The following is a 20,222-nucleotide window of genomic DNA, read 5'->3' on the forward strand; positions in this document are numbered from 1 at the left end:
GAATGTAATCTTTTTTAACCATGTAGTTGTGTCAACTTTCCCTAAAGATCCTCATCAAGCTATGATTGCAGGCATACAATCTGCCTTTTGGGATCTAACTGTTACTTCTGTCCTGAAAGTGTGCACATTCATAGAATCATAGAACCCCTACAGTGCAGAAGGAGGCCATGTGACCCTTCGAGTCTACACTTACTTTCCGATAGAGCATCTTACCCAGTCCCTATCCCTGCAACTCTTCATATTTACCCCGTTAGTCCCCCTAACTCACATATTTTGGGACACTAAGGGGCAAGTTAGCGTGGTCAATCCACCTAACCAGCACATCTTTGCACTGTGGGGGGAAATGGGAGCACCTGGAGGAAACCCACGCAGACATCGGGAGAACTTGCAGACTCCGCACAGTGACCCAAGCTGGGAATTGAACCCGGGTCCCTGGCGCTGTGAGGCAGCCGTGCTAACCACTGTGCCATCGTGCCACCCAAATTGATTGGTATTTGTTCTTGAGTGGCAATTAAGGTTAGTGATTCTTTCCCTGACCCCTGGTGAATTTTTTGGGGCTATTTATAGGCAAACCCAATTTTACTGTCATTTATTTGTGTTAGTTCTTTTGCAGCACTGCATGATTTAATTTCTTCTGCCCAAGTTGATTGGTATTTGCTCCTGGGGCCAGCAATGGGAATCATTCTGGGTGGGACTGGAAAATTTAGAGAGAAGCCAAAAGGCCATAGACTTTGGGTGGAAATTTGAAAACCCCATTTGCCACTCAGCTGCAGGAATGTTGTGGCTTATTATAATGCCCCTTTCCCCACTGCTGCTGTAGCTGAGAACAAATTAGATGCAAATTAGTGTTGGCGATAGGATCTCACCCTTCAGGTAGAGAACTGGCAGGAGCCCCATATCCCCTCCACTGGGGAAGTCCCAATGGAATCAAGTGCCCAGACCTTCCCTGGGATTCAAGATCTTGGGCACAAAACTCCCACCCTTGAGATCTGCCAATCAACCAGAGCTCTCCATTACCCCATTGTCGCCATTAGGAGCAGTGGTTGCTGTGTGCACCAGAGGTTTGGAACGGCCGAGGAGCTGAGGTCTCAGCTGTGTGAGGACAGAATGGAAGTCACGGAGGGGGGGTGGTTGGAGGAAAGAGTGGGGGGAGTAGATCTCAGCACCCACACCCCCCTTCCCCTCTTCAACACCCTTTCCAATGCTGAGTCCCTAGATTCAGCATTTAGTGCCTTTGAACGAGGGAACCTCTCCTCCCTCCCCATTCCCTTCCCTCCACCCGGGGGCCACTTGGATTTGCCTTCCAGGATCCCTGTGTGGTGACTTCTCCTGAGAGCTACTGGTTGAATACCAGCAGCAGTGGGAGATCCTCAGATGGGCTTTATGTGTCCATCTAAGCTCCTTAGTTGGTGCATGGGTAGGAAGGCAGCCCACCACCCTTCTGGCCCAGGATTTAACTGGGCAGAGGCAGGGTGATGACGTGGAAAGGGGGCAGCATGGTGGCACAGTGGTTAGCACTGCTGCCTCACAACACCAGGGATCCAAGTTTGATTCCTGGCTCGGGTCACTGTCTGTATGGAGTCTGCACATTATCCCCATGCCTGCATGGGTTTCCTCCGGGTACTCTGGTTTCCACCCACAGTCAGGAAAGATATGCTGGTTAGGTGCATGGGCCATGCTAAATTCTCCCTCAGTGTACCCGAACAGGTGCCGCAGTGTGGCAACTAGGGGATTTTCACAATAACTTCATTGCAGTGTTAATGCGAGCCTAATTGTGATGCTAATAAATAAACTGGTTGCCATCACACATTGTCCCACCCAGTTCAATACCCCTGTGCTTCCAAACTCTCCGGTGGGGCAGGGGGCATTAAAATCTACCCATCAGGTTCGAACCCAGGACTTAGCTGACCCACATGGGATAGTGGGAACAGCAGGCAGATGCTTGTGAAAGTTTGGAATATCAGTGCTAGTGAGAGTACAAACAATTATTGGAAAAGTCCTACTTCCACTTCTGCACATTTGATGTTAAGTTCGCCTTGCACCGCACACGCCCCCAACCCACCGCCTTGTGATCACATAACAGGAACACTGGATTCTGTTAGTGCAGTGTTTTGTTGCTGTGGGCTTGGGGTGGGTTTGGAGGGGGAAGTGGCACTGTGAGAGAGGAGAATTTATATTGGAACATGAATTTTTTCTTGCAGAACATTCAAGATAGTACCTGCTGGAAACTACCAACATGTAACAGAAATTATTGCAAGGCTGAGCTCAAAGAAGTAGTTAAATACTGTGTAGGGTCCAAAATGCATTACTGATTCAAAATATAAAAAATCCTGCTCTGGTTTTAACATTTCCCCTTTTTCTTTGCAGAATAATGGATCCCTGAACTGGTGTCAAAATCACAAGCAATGCTCAAAGGTGAGTGCTCCACAAACAAGATGTATGATGTGTGATGTAGGACTTCCTGCACCCAAATTAATACAGTGAATATAACGAGCAATTTAACATGCATTATACAAGAAGCACATTTAGTTGAAGCTAAACTGGCACTGCCCCTTCTCTCTCCTCCTCTCTAAAAGACACTTACTTGCTTGTGTTGGGGCTACCCAGCACCCCAGTCAAGCCACTATTCTTCCTGACACAATGGGCCTGATTTTAACATCAAGTTGCACCCATTTTCGGGCGCGAAAGCTTGGTAAAGTCGGGCGTGATGTGGGTAGTATGATCTGTGTCCGTCTCTGCACCAGCTCCCCCTCTACCAAGGTCTGAAAATGGACGCTGTTGGGACCGTGCCTGAAATAGGTGCGACGTCAATTTAAATGCATTTACCCTTTTACCATTGCGTTTGCCCGTCCAGAATCAGCGCGAATCAGATATGATCCGCAAAGACCTGAATCGGGCACTGCAGCTTCTGAGGAGGTAAGTTCAGAGCGTCCGGTGGCTCTCTGTTTCAGATTGGTGGGGGTGGGGGAGGAGGTGGGTCAGGTGGCTCCTTTCAAATAGGTGGTGAGGGGGGGGAGGTGGAGGAGGGAGGTGGGTCATGTGGTTCCACTCAGGTCAGTGGGGGGACGTGGAGGGATGTGCGGGGGGGGTGTCCACTGCTACTCTGCCTCTGCTCAGTGAGGGGGAAGGGGGGTCCGCTGCCACTCTGCGTGTGATTGGTGAGGGGGAAGGGGAAATCCACTGCTACTCCACTTATGATCGGTGGGGGGAAGGCAGCAGGGGGTCACAATCGGTCTGGATAGTGGAAAGGGGGAATAAGGAGGGCATTAATGTTTTGGGGGGGGGTGCAATGTCTGTGGGGGTCGGGGCGGGGGGAGGCATTAGCCGGCCTGGGAGCGATGTGGCAGGGGAGCATTTTTCTATCTTTTTATTTCTGCGCATTTGGAGGCACTGATCGGAGCTGCAGCATTTCAGGCGTGTTAAGCCCAGCCCACAGGCTTCTGCGACTCAGACTCACTGATATATTTTCAGCAGAGTGCGTTAGGGCGGCACGGTAGCACAGTGGTTAGCACTGCTGCTTCACAGCTCCAGGGTCCTGGGTTCGATTCCCGGCTTGGGCCACTGTCTGTGTGGAGTTTGCACATTCTCCTCGTGTCTGCGTGGGTTTCCTCCGGGTACTCCGGTCTCCTCCCACAGTCCAAAGATGTGCGGGTTAGGTTGATTGGCCATGCTAAGAAATTGCCCCTGAGTATCCAGGGATGCATAGGTTAGAGGGATTAGTGATTATAATATGTGGGGGCAGGGCCTGGGTGGGATTGTGTTTGGTGCAGACTCAATGGGCCGAAGGGCCTCTTCCTGCACTGTGGCATTCAATGAATGGGGGCGCCCGAGAACAGGTCTAAAAGTTGGACCTGAAACACTCCCAGTTTCAAGTCCGCCCAGCACTTAGAATCCAAATGAGTGCTGTCAGGTTACCTAACTGCGGCCAGAAACTGCAGCAAAGTCTACTTTCAGTCTCCCCCAGTGTCCATGCAGCTACATTTCACAGCAAGGTCTTATCGACCCATGAATAAGAACCATTGCTGATATTACTGTCCCTGCCAGATGCAGCGCTGCAGAAATTAATGGCAGCTCCTCCGTTAGCAATCAAACTATCTCTGGGGAATTGAATACAGGCCTTTCCATAACGGGGAATGTGTTTACAATCTCAGCCATGGAGCCAGTACCTAATCTCAACATTTGGGGGGGGATAAAAAGTATCAGATTTAATTTGTGAATCTCACTCGACCCTTCCTTTAACCAATGATATGGTTACAGAATTAGTTATTGATGAAATATGTTTCCAGAATTAAAAGATTTTTGAGGGGGATAAAATAGCAACACAAGCTCCTCAAACCAAACAATTTAAATTCATTCGAGGAGCGGCAGAGATCTACATCAGTCGCTATTTGTCTGTGTTTCTCTGGTAAAGTGTCCGACACCTTTTGTCCTGATCCTCGCTGACTCTTTGACCCCAATAGATCACACAGTAACAAAGCCCATATCTTCCCGGTCAGATTGTGTTCAGGGCTCCTGGTGAGAGGGGACAATGTGCTGGCATCATCCAGGGTCAGGACGACACTAGAAGCTGCAGGCTCCGGTTGTTTCTTTCACACTGATACAATGGGGAGGATTGCCCTTCTGTAGCTCCCGAAGATTATTTCACTCAAAGACGCGAGGAATGAGTGAGGACAGGCTGTCAGCTTCTTTGTCTTCACATCAGTTGTCTAGCACATCAGTGACAACAACAGAAGGGCTTGAGATTCAATCATCTGAAGCAAGTGCTCGCACTTTGAAGTGACTCGATTATAATGTATTAAAATTTATCAATTCATATTTAATGCATGATTCCATTCGACTCTCTATCACACTTGTCTGAATTTTACCTCGAACTGATGAAGTTTTTTTTCCATTTGTTAATTGGTAGTGCACCAGTGAATATCTGTAAAATAATTAATACCTCAGTCTGTCATCTAAAAAGAGGACAGGTATTGCTGGAAATGGTGAGAATGAAGTTCAAACAACTTAGAGATATTTAATGCGAGTTATTTATTATCTTTGCGAAACTGAGCCTAACCAGTTTCCCTCGACATTAGGGATTAGACTGTGGCTTTGAAATCACTCCGAGTTAACCCGACATTATTTATAATAAAAGCCTGTTTCAATTATCTGCGAGCTTTATCTTGTTTCCATATCAGTAAGGTCTTTCTATAACACCCTCCATATGATGGGGTTAAATTTGTCTTGTTGGTAATTGTAATGCAGGTGGGGGGAGGGATGGTGGGGGATTCTTTGCTTTCATGACAACTTTATTGAATGGAATTATTGATTAAAACAGCTTCACTCATCCCCGTATGTGATGATAATCACACAAGATAATTAATTGCTAGAGGTTTATCTCGAAATGTTTTGCAATTTATTCATAAGGTTTGTGTATGTATAAAACTGGGTCTATGTGAATCCATGATACCATAACATTTTAAACCCTCACTCATCCAAGGTAAAATTAGGTGGGCGCGAGGCCTAAACATGCCTCAAAACCTAGTTGCACAGAGCTTGGGGCATCTCCATTAAAGGGGTCCCAATCACAATCTTTATAAATCTCCCTCCTAATCCATGACGGGGCTGATCTCACCCCCTTGTATCACCAGCCCCTTGCTTTTTTGACCAAGCTTTTAGTAAGTCTCTTATGCCATTCGGTACTGTATCTTTTTTTAATCATGCTCCTGTGAAATATCTTGGGATGTTTTGTGACATTAAAAACTCTACTTAAGTGTAAGTTGTTGATGTAAAAATTGCTATTTTGATAAAGTGAGAGAAATAATTGTGATCACACTTTATTTAATGCGATGTGGGGTTTGATATTGTATGTGGGATTTCATTTAAATATGGTTGATAAGGTAGCATTCAAAGATTGTTGGATGGAGAGGTCTGGGTTATAGCAGCAGAGGGCACAGATGCCTTAACTTGGTATTTCTTGAAGTCACTTTCTTTTCTTGGCAACCAGTTTATTTGCTGTGATGATTTTTTTTGGAATTCCTGAGGTGAAGAGTTTCACCTTGATGTACAGTTGAAAAGTGAAGTGGTTAAAATGTTAGAAGAAGACTACGAAAATTTGGTATGTCAGCTACGACTCTCAACAACTTTTACAGATGCACCATAGAAAGTATAGGTTGGTATGGTTCCTGCTCTGCCCAACACTGCAAGGAACTACAAAAGGCCGTGAATGTAGCCCAATCCATCACGCAAACCAGCCTCCCATCCATTGACTCTGTCTACACTTTCTGCTGTCACGACAAAGCATCCAGCATAATTAAGAACCCCACGCACTCCAGACATTCTGTCTTCCTCCTTTGTCCGTTGGGAAAAAGATACATAAGTCTGAGGTCACATACCAACCAACTCAGGAAAAACATTTTCCTTGCTGCCATCAGACTTTTGAATGGGCCTACCTTACATTAAGCTGATCTTTCTCTGCGCCCTACCTATGACTGTAGCACTACATTCTGCACTCTTTCCTTTCTTTCTCTATGAATGGTATGCTTTGTATAGTGCACAAGAAACAATACTTTTCACTGTATGTTTATACATATGACAATAATAAATCAAATCAATTCAAATGCCTGTGGTCAAAAAGTTGTTGATTGATACCTGGCTCAGCTGTTGTGGAGGACTGTTTTCTGTGGGTTACACCACATTCAACGTTGAACTGACGAAGGACCCAGTTATTATGTTTAATTTGAGTTTTTTCGACATGAAAGTATACTCTATTGAACATCTGATGAAAATATGCTGAAACATTGCTATCTTCTAGCTACTTTAAAACACAATAGTGTAGAAAGTGCTATGAATTTGATGATCAGCCGCAATCAAAATGAGCGGCAGAGCAGGCTTAAAGGGCGGAATGGTCTACTTCTGCCTCTATTTTTTATGTTTCTATGGTCCCAGCTGGTGTTATGACTGGACGAGTCAGATTCTATGGGCGGATCTCTCTGGCCGCACTGGTCTAAAAGTCAGAAAATCCCCCTCCCCATTGTCAAAGGGGTTTCATATTGTCTAAAATTCCAGTGGCGGGTGGGATGGAAGGATTTTGGCCTATATTTTTTGTTTGGAAACGTGGAGAGTAGCTACTGAACAGAGTCACCGAGTGCACTGATGAACCATTAACAAAAGAATGAAAATATTTATTGAACAAGAACAGATGAAATATATTACCTCCCCCCTCACCCCACAACCGTAACTTTACAGATATATACAGGTTTGTAAGGAATTGCAAGTTACAAAATCCATCTTATACTCTAATGTTCACAGTAAGTGCACAGTCCAGTAAACCAATTGCTAACTGGTGGTCAGGCATATCACATTCTGAAAACCAAGGGATAGATGTCATCACAAACAGCTGATATGGATCTCTTATCAACTTCCCCCCAGATGTTTGTCACACTGTAAGCCAACTGGTTTTATTGGATCTCTGCCTTTCACACAAGGGTTTCCAAACTCAACATTCAAATACTTTTCTTGATGCCTTCTCAAAGGTCCACCTCCAGGGTTTCAAACTCTCCTTCCGATGTTCTTCTCTCCTAGATCGCCACATGCATTCAAGCTTTGCCTCCTACACACTCCCTCAGATATTCAGCTGTGCCAACAGAAAATCATTGCTTCACAGGTCCACAGTAAGGAGTTACAGACCTTTGGCTGTCTCCTTGGGCCTCTTGCTTCTGACAGCTTTCTCACTTTAAACTTGGGGCCACTCTCTGCACCTCACTCTTAATTTCACCGAACAAGATCTGTTCCAGATTCCCTGTCCTTGCCCTTTGACTTAACTTAAAAGTCTTCTTGGGTCCTTTTCCTTTTCCTTTATGATCAGCTCCCTGTAGTTCCCCGTCCCAGTATACTGCTCACAACTTGGATTGTCCGTTTGAGATCCAGAACTCAACTGACATTGACTGTTACTTAAACTTTAGAGCAACTCATCTAAGTTTCTGAGACTTGTTTTGCTCAGTAATTTGCTGGTGTGTCCAGTTAGAGATTTAAAATTCTCCCTTCACCTTAGAACAGAATCACCAACTCAACTAAAAACTGCTTGATTCCATGAGTTCCCCTATTACTAGGCAACAGCACAGTCTCCCTAAATTAGAGTCATAAAACTTCATTAAAATGCAGATATATAAACAGCTCCACACTTGATCTCTCCAATGTAGAATAAAAACTAGACTCAGTTTTCACCTTCTTAATCCAGAAATAAAGAATATCAATTAAACTTAAACTTATAACTTATTTCAGTTCACATAAATACATATAACTTACTTCAAATTATCTCTAGTTTCTAACACTGGGCATGATGGTTTCATATTGTAAGTGTACTCCTGTGGATTTCTTGGAAAACATATTCTGACATCAATATACACAATAGAATAAATATATAATGTTCATCCTCTGCTCCGAAAGCTTGTGATGCCATATAAACCTGTTGGACTTTAACCTGGTGTTGTGAGACTTCTTACCGCATGGCTTTGGCATCAGTTGGACACCAACTTGAAGTTGCCTTCATGTTTTACCGTGCATCTCATTTTCCTCTATAGAATCATAGAATCCCTACAGTGCAGAGGAGGCCATTCAGCCCATCTGCACTAACAACAATCCCACCCAGGCCCTAACCCCATATTCCAAAGTATTTACCCTACTAATCCCCCTGACACTAAGGGTCAATTTAGCTTGCCAAACCAACCTAATTTTGGACTGTGGGAGGAAACTGGAGCACCTGGAGGCAACCCACACAGATATGGGGAAAATGTGCAAACTCCACACACACTGTCACCCAAGGCTGGAATTGAACCCGGGTTACAAGCACCATGAGGCAGCAGTGCTAACCACTGTGCTACTGTGTCACCCTATATATTCCTCAGAAACTTCATGGTCTTACAGTTACCTCAGTTGTGATGAGAAAGTATAGTGTACAAGGGACTAACAATATTCTCTAAAAAGACTACTGTTTATTGTTTATGGACTCCAAAGTTTCCAATGTGTTTGGCATAAGGACAAGCACAAACACCGCCAATCCTCTTCATCAGTTAGAGTTTTGCAATGTGTCAAGTGTTAATCCAATAAATTCTGAATGACAGCTGCCTGTTTGGAGTAATGAATAGGCAAATCACTTTTGGTGTCTGCCTGTTATTTCAAGGGCAGAGGTGAATATCTGACTCGCCATCACTGTCAAATAAAAATAATTCCTGCTGCGGCTGGAATTTGTAATGCACAATCCCTCTGCCAATGCTTATCGACTGAAGGAAATGTTCCTTATTGTTATGTCAAACATACTGTTACTGCATCATTTAGAACAACGTTAAAATAGGGAATTGAATATGGCCAAATTGAAAAACAATGCTCGGCTGCAACATGTAACATAACTTCATTTTGCAAGGTGTTTTATCGATCTGCTTTTAAGTGCAACAAAGGATCATTTGTTTAAAATGATCAAACAGTACGTTTTTGCAATATCTGCTAAAACATAGATAATAAAACGCGTTTTTTTGTTTAAAGTTTGACAGTTATTGCCATAAAATGTTTTATTTATGAAGTTATGAATAAAGGATATGTTATATGCATGCTAATCTATGTTTTGTAGCCATGACAGCTTCTTGTCATTGTGTAGAATAATGACTCCTGTTGCGGATGTTTCCAGAAACAATCCTTCAGTCACAAAGGCATATTTTCTGAATGAGGAAATGTGTATGGAGCATCATTATCCTTTCTGCAATGCTTAAAGCAAAGTTCACTTTCAATTAAGGATGCATTCAAGAGCAAGAATCCCCTGACTGTAAATTGTATAAATCCACTCCCGCGCCCCCCCCCCACAACCCCCTAACTGTTTTTGCACTGACTGTACAATTCTGTTAGAATTATTTCAAAATCATACTTTAATAAAATAACTTGAAAGCAATCTTTTGTTACCTTTTAGGCCCCCCATTCAATTTCCTCCATGTTTGTTGGGCAGACGCTCGGCCAGTTGCCTTCCTCCTCCTAGCCTTGGCTGTCAATTTTGGTTGATTCAGCCATTAATTTTTTATCCCTCCATCTTTGGACTTGGAATCGGCCTCTTGACTTCTTGCAACAAGACTAGTTTTAGGCTGGCACGGTGGTATAGTGGTTAGCACTGCTGCCTTACAGCCTTGGATAATTGGTTGGTGTGGAGTTTGCACGTCCTCCCCCTGTCTACGTTGGTATTCTCCAGGTGCTCCTGTTTCCTCCCACAGTCCAAAGATGTGCAGGTTAGGTGAATTGGCCATGCTGAATTGCCCCTTAATATCCCAAGATGTTTAAGTTAGGGGGATTAACCATAATAAATGCATGGGATTACAGGCATAGAGTCTGGGTAAGATACTCAGTCGGAGAATTGGTGCAGACTTGATAAACCAAATGGCTTCCTTCTGCGTTGTAGGGATTCTATGAAGACTGGAAACATTACTGTGTAAAGCATCAATGTAGCTCAAACCTGGAAATGACGAGTCCATAAGACATCACAAAGGCCTCCCTCACCCCAAAAATGGGGTCGATTCTCCATGCTAAAATGCCCCTTAGTGTCAGGGCAATTGACAATGTAAGTACATCGAGTTACAGGAATAAGGCCTGGATAGGGTTGTTGTCCATGCAGGCTCGATGGGCTGAATGGCTTTCCTCTGCGCTGTCGGGAATCGATGTTTGTCTGACTCTAAGATTCCAACCAATGTGCAATTCTATTAAGCATGTTATTCTTTTTAAATGTTCAAATTTAACATGGTCAAGAAGATAGCAGGTAACTCCGTCCATTCCCTTCTTTAACCCATTCATCCCAAAAAGTTCAGGTGGATAAAAAGGCCACAACTTTATGATAGATGCTATACTGGCAATATAACCACTGCAAAGCATCTGCCAGACTGCACAAAATATTCAGTGGGCCACACGACAGCCAGAAATCTGTGGTTTGGTAGCTGGTGACCAAATGGGAAACAGAGTTACTGATCTCACCCTGCATGATGTTAGGAACCAGGCCAGAAACTCCAGGTGTTTTATGAAGTTAGCCTACGTTCTAAGTTTTATATTGAATTTTACGTGCGTGAACATAAAGGGGGCAGTTCTCCCAAAAAAAGTTCTAAATGCTGAATTCACGGGAAAACTAATGTAAATCACAATTGTTTTTCAGTGGGAGTTCAGACTCGAATCTCCCACATTCTGTGCAATGCGAAGGTCATAATCATGGATATCATTAAAAGCTTGTGGGCAGGGCCTATTGGCGCCAGAGACTGACAGTTCCAGTACTCTGCGCATGCGCAGAGGCCTGAAATGTCAGCCTGCTGGCCAGTTCGATCGCTGTCCAGCCCGAAATCCCCGCAATGCTGCCCCTCCACCCCTCCATGGCCTGGTCATGGCCCCCCTGTCCATTCACAGGCAAACCCTGATCACCCCCCGTCCCCGCCCCAGAGTACCCCGATCTCCAGCTTGTCCTCGCCCACAGCAGTCCCGGGCCTGATAATGACATTTAAATAACATTAAAATAAGATTAAAACAACTTACCTGCTAGTCCTGCTGATTCCCAGCGCGGTCCCAACCCACCAGATATCCGGTATTCAGAGATGCATGTGCGTCGGGAAAGCATGTGCAAATCCTGTGAATACCTGATTCTCCTGATCCAATGCGCTAAAACCTTCATGCGTTAGGATGGAAGAATTGCCCCCAAGGTGTTTCAATCCAGTATGATTCAAGTGACCCACTAGGGAGCTTTGTCAAACAAAGTGTATTTAAGAAAGGAGTTAAAATATAACAAAAAAACAAGCAAAACCTTTACCAATTACAAGACTCAAACATAACATGGTATACTCCTAACTACTAACTATCTCTGCTGTTCCAAGTTAAACACCATCCCACAGGCATACACCCTTCTTCAGACTTGGCATGCATGAAGCTGAATTTGAAGCTTTTTAACACCTATATGAATTGGCTCTTTGAATGTTGGATCAAATCCCTGAGGCTTCCCAGCCCCGGAACTTTCCAAAAAGCCTCTGGAGAGAGAGAGCGCGAGAGACACAGAGTCATAGCCTTCTAGTAGCAACTGAGATATAAAACTAAAAACTGGACTTTTCTCTGAAGCATAGTTGCCCCTAAAGGTGTGACGTACGCTGTCAATCAATCGCTCCGCTCTGCAATTCCCAATGGACCATTAAAACCCCAGGACACTGCATTGGTCCAGATTAAAATCAACATGGTATCAATTATACCGCCTCAGCAGCAATCAAGGATACAGACAACAGGGCACCAACAAAATGCTGGGGCTTGCTTGAAATATCCTGCAGAGAAAGATGGTCAAAATATCTTTTTTAAAGGTGCAGTATTGTCACAATGAACAGAAATTGCTTCCATTGAGTCAATGTTTTGGTGTTGTCTGAAACTAACCACGATGCAAGCAAACCTTGTCATTTCAAAGCTTACTAACTGATAAAAGTCACCTTACTGTCAATGTTTAGCAACTTGTAGTGTCCTCATGATTGAGTAAATGGGCACCAATGGATCTTGCACTGAACTGAGACTTGTTTTACCCAAGTTAAAGGCTAAGTTTGTATAATGGGAAATATGTTCTTGATTATCTTCATGCTGCAAGGTTTCTTCTTACAATTTCTTGAATTATAATTTTTGGGGAGCTGAATGTGGAAGATTTTCATGTTCCTTTAAAATCTATAAACAGAAGGTTGTCTTTTGAACAGACATCAGAACAGGACTAGACCATTCAGCTCATCAAGCCTGCTCCACCATTTAGTATAATCATGGGTGATCGGACGCTTCAATGCCTTTTACACCCACTATCCCCATAAACCTTTGTTATTGTTAATCAGAAATCTATTAATCCCTACCTTAAATATACTCAATGACTGAGCTTCCACAGTCTCCTGGATTAGAGAATTCCAAAGATTTGAGCAAGTTTCTGAAATTTATCAGCTTCTGTAAAAATTTGCATTAAATCTTTTTTATCCACAGCTAGTGAGATAAAACTTATTCAGTGCACAGCTCTGAGACCACTGCTCTCCATTCTATGTAATAAGGCCAAAGGTAAAATGTTAAAATGTCTCTGGTATTGTCTCACATTTAGCCACAATACCCTAATTCTCACAAAAATAAGCAATATGAAACTAATGCCCTAGATGAACATCCTTTAAGGTGGTGATTTAACCTACAGATCACCACATCTCAGGCAAGGGGCAAGGTTGAGTCTTCATAAATAGCCTTAGCTAGTAGGGGAATTGAACCCTCAGTGTAACATTGACTCTATATTACTAACCAGCTGTTCAGCCAACTGAGCTAAATTGGCCACCAACTATTTAATGGGCTAATATGTAACTCAGCATTGTCACAGTTGCAAGTACAGCAAGCAGCCTGAGGTATTCAGTAGGTGATTTGTTGTTGGAGGTCAGCTATAATGGAGAACTTTTCCTGTTGCTATCTGCTCTTTTGTGTGACGACAGAAATCAGAATATGATTAGCTTCAACATGAGAGGAATACAGCTAAAGATTTAAATTTTACACTGCCATGTGGCAGGATTAGGCTATTGAGTTGGATGATCAGCCATGATTGTAATGAATGGCAGAGCAGGCTCGAAGGGCCAAATGGCCTCCTCTTGCTCCTATCTTCTATGTTTCTATGTGATCAAAAAAACCTGTGAAAGGTGAGCAGTCAAGCTGGTCCTTGAACCTCAGACACAGAGGAGGAAAAGGGAAATAAACGTTCAAGAAAATACTGCAACATGAAAATGACCAACCTGATTTTAATCTTTCTTAAAAAGCAAAACCTTTAAAGAACTGAATTACATATAAATAGCAGATTGATCACCCTGACATTCACAGAAATTGCAATGTATCAAAAAGCTATTTGTTTTCAGCAGTTTTTGTTTATTTAAGTATTATGTGGATGGTGTGAGAAAGTGGAGTTAAAGTAGGAAAGCAGCCATGATGGTGTTGAAGGGTGGAGCAGCCTTGAAGGGCTCCAATTTTACATATTCTTACGTTCGTTATCAAATGATAGAAGCTGATTTGCCTCCAGAATGGCTTGTGTTACAGCTCATTGCGGCTTAATCTCAGTGTGTTTTTGAGCCTTACGCTGGTTCAAATTCAGGGTAGATATCAAATTAAGGATGGTTTGTACGGCTGCTTCACAGTGCCAGAGGCCCGGGTTTGATTCCCAGTTTGGGTCACTGTCTGTGTGGAGTTTGGACATTCTCCCTACGTCTGTGTAGGTTTCCTCTAGTTGCTTCAGTTTCCTCCTACAGTCCAAAGATGTACAGGTTAGGTGGATTGGCCATGCTAAATTACCCCTTAGTATCAGGGGGAACGAGCTAGGACAAATGCATAGGGTTATGGGGATAGGGCCTGGCTGGGATTGTGGCCAGTGCAGATGTGATGGGTCAAATGACCTCCTTCTGCACTGTAGGATTCTATGATTCTATCTGTGAATCTTCCTGAACAGCCTCGCACTCCGTGGACCTACCACATTGATCTTTCTCTACACCCTAGCTATGACTGTAACACTACATTCTCCACTCTTTTCCTTCTCAATATACAGTATGCTTTGTCTATATATCGAGCACGAAACAATACTTTTCACTGTATGCTAATACATGTGACAATAATAAATCAAATCAAATCAAATTTCCACAACCATGTTTGCACCCAGAGCAATCCTGGCAAAAACCTGAGACAAGAACAAAGCTTCATCGCACAACCCTTTCACATCAGCATCAAAACAGACGGAAAGCTCATCTATTTGCCTCTTGACAGTACGATTGCAAGATTTTGATGTTCTCTGGCCAGTCCATGATTTTGTTGTTTGGCTGTAGGTGCTTTTGTACACTGAACAGATGGCAGGTAGTTTGGGGCAATTGACCATTATGGAGTCGAGGCAGCTGAAGCAGGATGGGAGGAACAGAGCAGATCTAATTCAAAATTCTATTTGTATTGTTCTGTCTCCAAGTGAGACCTATCTTCCTCGGAAGAATTTGAACAAATATGTGCTATGTAAGACCAGGAATTCATATTTTGCTGAATTGTACCTGCATTCCAAGTCTCAACTGCAGTTGCAAATGGGCTATTGGATATATGCCATCTGCTGGATGGGGCAGTTTGCAATCTGATGTGCAATCCAGGTGCATTGGGTTTCTGCTCTGTTTACATTTCACTCTAAGGTCCTGTGAGTGGAGAGTAGGCATAGCTTCTGCCCAACTGTGCCTCCATATGTTGTGGGGATATCTGACAAAAGTCCCTGGCCACCCTGGTATTTCTGCCACTGAGCTCCTGTTCATAAAATGGAAACCTCCTGTGCATTATATTCAGGGCCTAGTATCGCCCCCAAAAGTCAATGGAACAAATGGATTAATTGCAAAATAAAAGAGCTCCCTGTGATGCCAACGGAAAAGCTAATTAACCTTTCTCATAGAAATTTCACAGAATCCCATTCGGCCCATCGAGTCTGCACCGACCACAATCCCACCTAGGCCATATTCTTGTAACCTCACATATTTACCCTGCTAATTCCCTAATACTAGTGTCAATTTATCACGGTCAATCAACCTAACCCCCACATCTTTGGGCTGTGGGAGGAAACCGGAGCAGATACAGGAGAACATGCAAAATCCGCAGAGACAGCGACCCAAACTGGGAATCAAACCCGGGTCCTTGGAGCTGTGAGGCAGCAATGCTAACCAATGTGCCACTGTTGCTTTGGTCTGGGAAAGAAGTCTCTGGATCATTCAGCAGCCTGACTGTGGATTATAATTTCCATCAGCCTCCCTCTTTAAATAACCCTGTTCTTGCAATTCTGGGATGAGGAATGCTTCACCTGCTGTGAGTGCATGGGATTTCTGAATTACTGTGCCTCAGGCAGAGCCAGAATCCTCAATTCAGGGATGAGTGAAAATCTCTATAAATTCAAATTTATTTATTAGTATCACAAATAGGCTTGCATTAATGCTGCAATGAAGTTACTGGGAAAATCCCCTAGTTGTCACACTCTGGCACCAGTTGGGGTACACTGAGGGAGAATTTAGCATGGCCAATGCACCCAACCTGCACATCTTTCAGACTGTGGAGGGAAACCAGAGCACCCAAAGGAAACCCACATAGACACATGGAGAATGTGCAGACTCCACGCACAGTGATCCAAGCTGGGAATTGAACCCGGGTCCCTGGTGTTATGAGGCAGCAGTGCTAACGACTGTGCCACCTCACATCTTAGCCTGGGTTTTACTTCAGAAACCAATGTTAGTGGGGAATAGTTCACATGTTTAACTGGCCCATACTTCCTGGTGCCAAAAGCTCACAAATTATGTTATTCAGCTGTCTAAAGTGAGGGGGGGAGGCAATGGCCTAGTGATATGATCACTAGAGTATTGGTTCAGAACCTCAACTAATGTTCTGGGGACCCAGGTTTGAATCCTGACATGGTAGGTGGTAGAATTCAAATTCAATAATAAGTATCTAAAATCTACTGATGACAATTAAACCATTGTTGGAAAAGAGTAGGCCCTTTGTGCTCATTCTGCCATTCTACATGATCATGGCTGATCTCTGTCTTGTCCTAACTCTACTTCCCTGCCTTTTCCCCACAGCCCTTTACCCTGCTTTTGATCAAATATTTACCTATCTTGTTCTTGAATCCATTGATTGATTCTGTATCCACCACACTCTGGAGCAGTGAGTTCCAGATTCCCAACCCACTGTGAGAAGTAGCTTCTCCTTATCTCTGTCTTGAACCTCCCCCTCTTACTCTACAATGATGATGTCTTGTCCTAGGTTGTTCTAGAAGGGGGAATGTTTGGTTAACATTTACTTTATCAATTCCATTGAGTATTTTATTTCACTCAATCAAATGCCCCCTTATTCTTCTGTACTCCAGCGAATACAAGCCCAAGCTACTCAACCGCTCCTCAGGCAATAGCCCCTTCAAACTTGGAATCAATCTAGTGAACGTCTTCTGAATCATTTCCAGTGCCACCACATCCTTCCTCAAAGAAGGTGACCAAAACTGAACACACTTCTCCAAGTGTGGTCTCACCAATGCTTTATACAATTGTAGCATCACTTCTCTACTTTTATACGCTAGATCCTTTGCAATAAATACCAAGATTTCATTTGCCTTCCTTATAACATTCTGCACCTGCACACCCACTTTCTGAGGCTCATGCACAAGAACACCAGATCTATTTGCACAGATGCTTTAAAAATCTGTTTCCCATTTAAATAGTAATTTGCCTTTTTATTTTTCAGACCAAAATGGATAATCTCGTATTTATCCACATTAAACTCCATCTGCCAGATAAAAGCAAGTTACTGTGAATGCTGGAATCTGAACCCAAAAGAGAAAATGCTGGAAAATCTCAGCAAGAATGCCAGACCTGCTGATGTTTTTCAGCATTTTCTCTTTTGGTTCCATCTGCCAGATTCTGGCCCATTCCCCTAGCCTGTTGATATCCATTTGTAAACTTTTTATCACCTAATCACAGCCTGCTTTCCCACCTACTTTCATGTCATCAGCGAATTTTGATATGTGATGCTCTGTTCCTGTTTGTAGATCATTGATATAGATTGCAAACAGGTCTGACAATTGAACCCTGCGGGATCCCACTAATTACAGATCACCAACTGGAGAAGGACCCATTTATCCCAACACTCTGCTTTCTATCAGTCAGCCAATCCTTAATCCAAGCCGCTACTCTACCCCCAACCGCTTGGGATCTAACCTGGATTAGTCTCTTGTATGGCACCTTATCAAATACCTTCTGGTCCCAATGGCCAATCTTATTGAATAAGCTTGCATATGTCTTGTATCCTAGTCATAGGATCCTTACAGTGCAGAAGAAAACCATTTGACCCATCAAGTCCCCGACAGAGCATCTTACCCAGGACCTATCACTAGAACCCCATGTACTTACCCTACTAATCCCCCTAACCCACACATCTTTGAACACTAAGGGGCAATTTTGCATGGCTAATTCACCTAATCTGCATATCTTTGGACTGTTGGAGGAAACACAGTAAAAAGTCTGACAACACCAGGTTTTAGTCCAACCTATTTATTTGATAATATACTCACAAGTAAATAGGTTGGACTAAAACCTGGTGTTGTCAGACTTTTTACTGTGTTTACGCCAGTCCAACGCCGGCATACCCACATCATGACTACTGTTGGAGGAAGCCAGAGCACCCAGAAGAAATCCACACAGACACGGGGCGACCGTGCAAACTCCACACAGTCACCCAAGGCTGGAATTGAACCCGGGTTGCTGGCGCTGTGAGGCAGCAATGCTACCCACTGTGTTACTGTGCCACCCTATCGGTATTAGTAATCTCTGAGGATTTATTCAGTAAGCTCCAGCCCTACTCCGTTGAAGTCCAGAAGCCTTGGCTGTTGTGATCTGTATGCTAGTTCGCTGAACCTGGTTAAGATCCTACAATAACTAGAAAAGCAAAATTCGTACTGGATAATAAGCAGCTTGATTTGGGTGATTGATATCTCAGCAGTGTCTTTTGGAAGTATTGTGTGGATGTGTGCTCACGTCATGGTCCATTCCACAGAACTTACAAAGTGTCAGCCAAAAAGACTGTTTACAAATGGACCATCCTGACAATTGGTCTAAGCAAGCGGTTTTTATATCCATTGCAGTTGGATGTGCGAGCCTGCGTTTGAAGAAGACTGCAACATGAGCATGATGTTAAGTGTCGTAATGAGTATGCATGTAAAAATGTGAGGTGACACGGTGGCAAATTGGTTAGCACTGCTACCTCACAGCGCCAGGGGCCTGAGTTCAATTCCAGCTTTGAGTGACTATCTGTGTGGAGTTTGTACATTCACCCCATGTCTGCATGGGTTTCCTCCGGGATGCTCCGGTTTCCTCCCACAATCCAAAGATGTGCGAGTTAGGTTGATTGGCCTTGCTGAATTGTCCCTTAATGTCAGGGGGAGCAGCAGGGTAAATATGTGGGGTTACAGAGATAGGGCCTGGGTGGGATTGATGTCGATGCAGGCTCAATGTGCTGAAAGGCCCCCATCTGCACTGTAGGAATTCTACGAATATCCACAAATATCTTTACAGAAGTATTTCCTCAGTTAGACAAGTGGACAAACATTAATCTTTGTTGATGTGCTTTCCCCTTTAATTATATTACATGTTTGCACGTTCCCCGTACTGTTCACACCAGGAGAATTGATTACCCCTGCAACATTAATAAAGGCCGGATGATTAGAGTTGCCCATTGTCATACTTTCATTGAAAGTAATTTATTATCTCCAGTGGCCCCTAAAGGACGGAAACAATCACGTTTCTTATTTAGATTAGGCTGCAAAGCGATTCATTTAATCGCAGGCAACTGAGTTCGTGGCAGAGATTAAGGTTGTAGCATTGTTAATGCCCTTTTAATATCTCTACAGACACCACTTTAAACAATCCGGGGACCTGTGAGCAAATGATTTAACTGAGCAGCTGTTTCTGGATCACTTTTTGTTTATAGTCCTCCAGAGACATATTTATCCAGTGACCTCAATGGCCAGCAGGCCACCTGGGGCATCCATTAGCGAGTGTAGCAGCAACCCTTTTTACCCTAGGTGTTGCCAGCTGACTTGAGGATCCCTGTTGATTCACCGGGGATCAGAAATAGAAGCTGGTGTGGCTTGTTAAGAATCGCACCTGCGGAATGGCGGGCAGGATTTTCCCATATTTTTTCAAAAGCTCGAGCTGAGAACTCTCTCCAGCTGTGCAGCCGTTTCTTTCGTCTAAATCTTGAGTCAATCTGAAGAAAAAAATGAATGGGCAGGGTTTATGGCGTCACTTGGACTGGAGCGGGGCCTGAGCAAGGCAGCAAGGCCGGCTCCACAGAAGATTGGGGTGCCATCTTTAAAGGGCGCACCCACCAGAACTAAAAGTAAACGCCCCCTCACCATGGAGATACCAGGGGCTCACTCTATGCCCCCCCGAACCTCTCACCCCTCCACACAATCATTGGGGTTCTCTCACCACCATCACCTTCCCAAAGATAGGGGAATCTAAAACTCGAGGTCATGAGAGGGGAGAGATACAAAAGTGTCCAGAGGGGCAATTTTTTCACACAAAGGGTGGTGAGTGCCTGGGACAAACTGCCAGCGGTAGTAATAGAGGTGAGTACAATTTTATCTTTTAAAAAGCATTTATGCGGTTACATTGGTACGATGGGTATAGAGGGATATGGGCCAA

At 43.8% G+C, this 20,222-nt stretch overlaps 1 protein-coding gene across 2 annotated transcripts in view; it reads left to right on the forward strand.

Moving 5' to 3' along the window:
• anos1 (anosmin 1) overlaps window positions 1-20,222 on the forward strand; it is a 197,538-nt gene that overhangs the window by 23,743 nt on the left and 153,573 nt on the right. For both annotated transcript variants that reach the window (XM_080197531.1, XM_080197532.1), the window contains exon 2: window positions 2,368-2,415. In XM_080197531.1, coding sequence (XP_080053657.1) covers window positions 2,368-2,415 — 48 coding nt within the window. The remainder of the gene's footprint in view (window positions 1-2,367; window positions 2,416-20,222) is intronic.

The sequence above is a fragment of the Carcharhinus amblyrhynchos genome, chromosome 10, assembly GCF_965287045.1.
Source record: "Carcharhinus amblyrhynchos chromosome 10, sCarAmb.v2.hapA, whole genome shotgun sequence".
In the NCBI taxonomy this organism is placed as follows: Eukaryota; Metazoa; Chordata; class Chondrichthyes; order Carcharhiniformes; family Carcharhinidae; genus Carcharhinus; species Carcharhinus amblyrhynchos.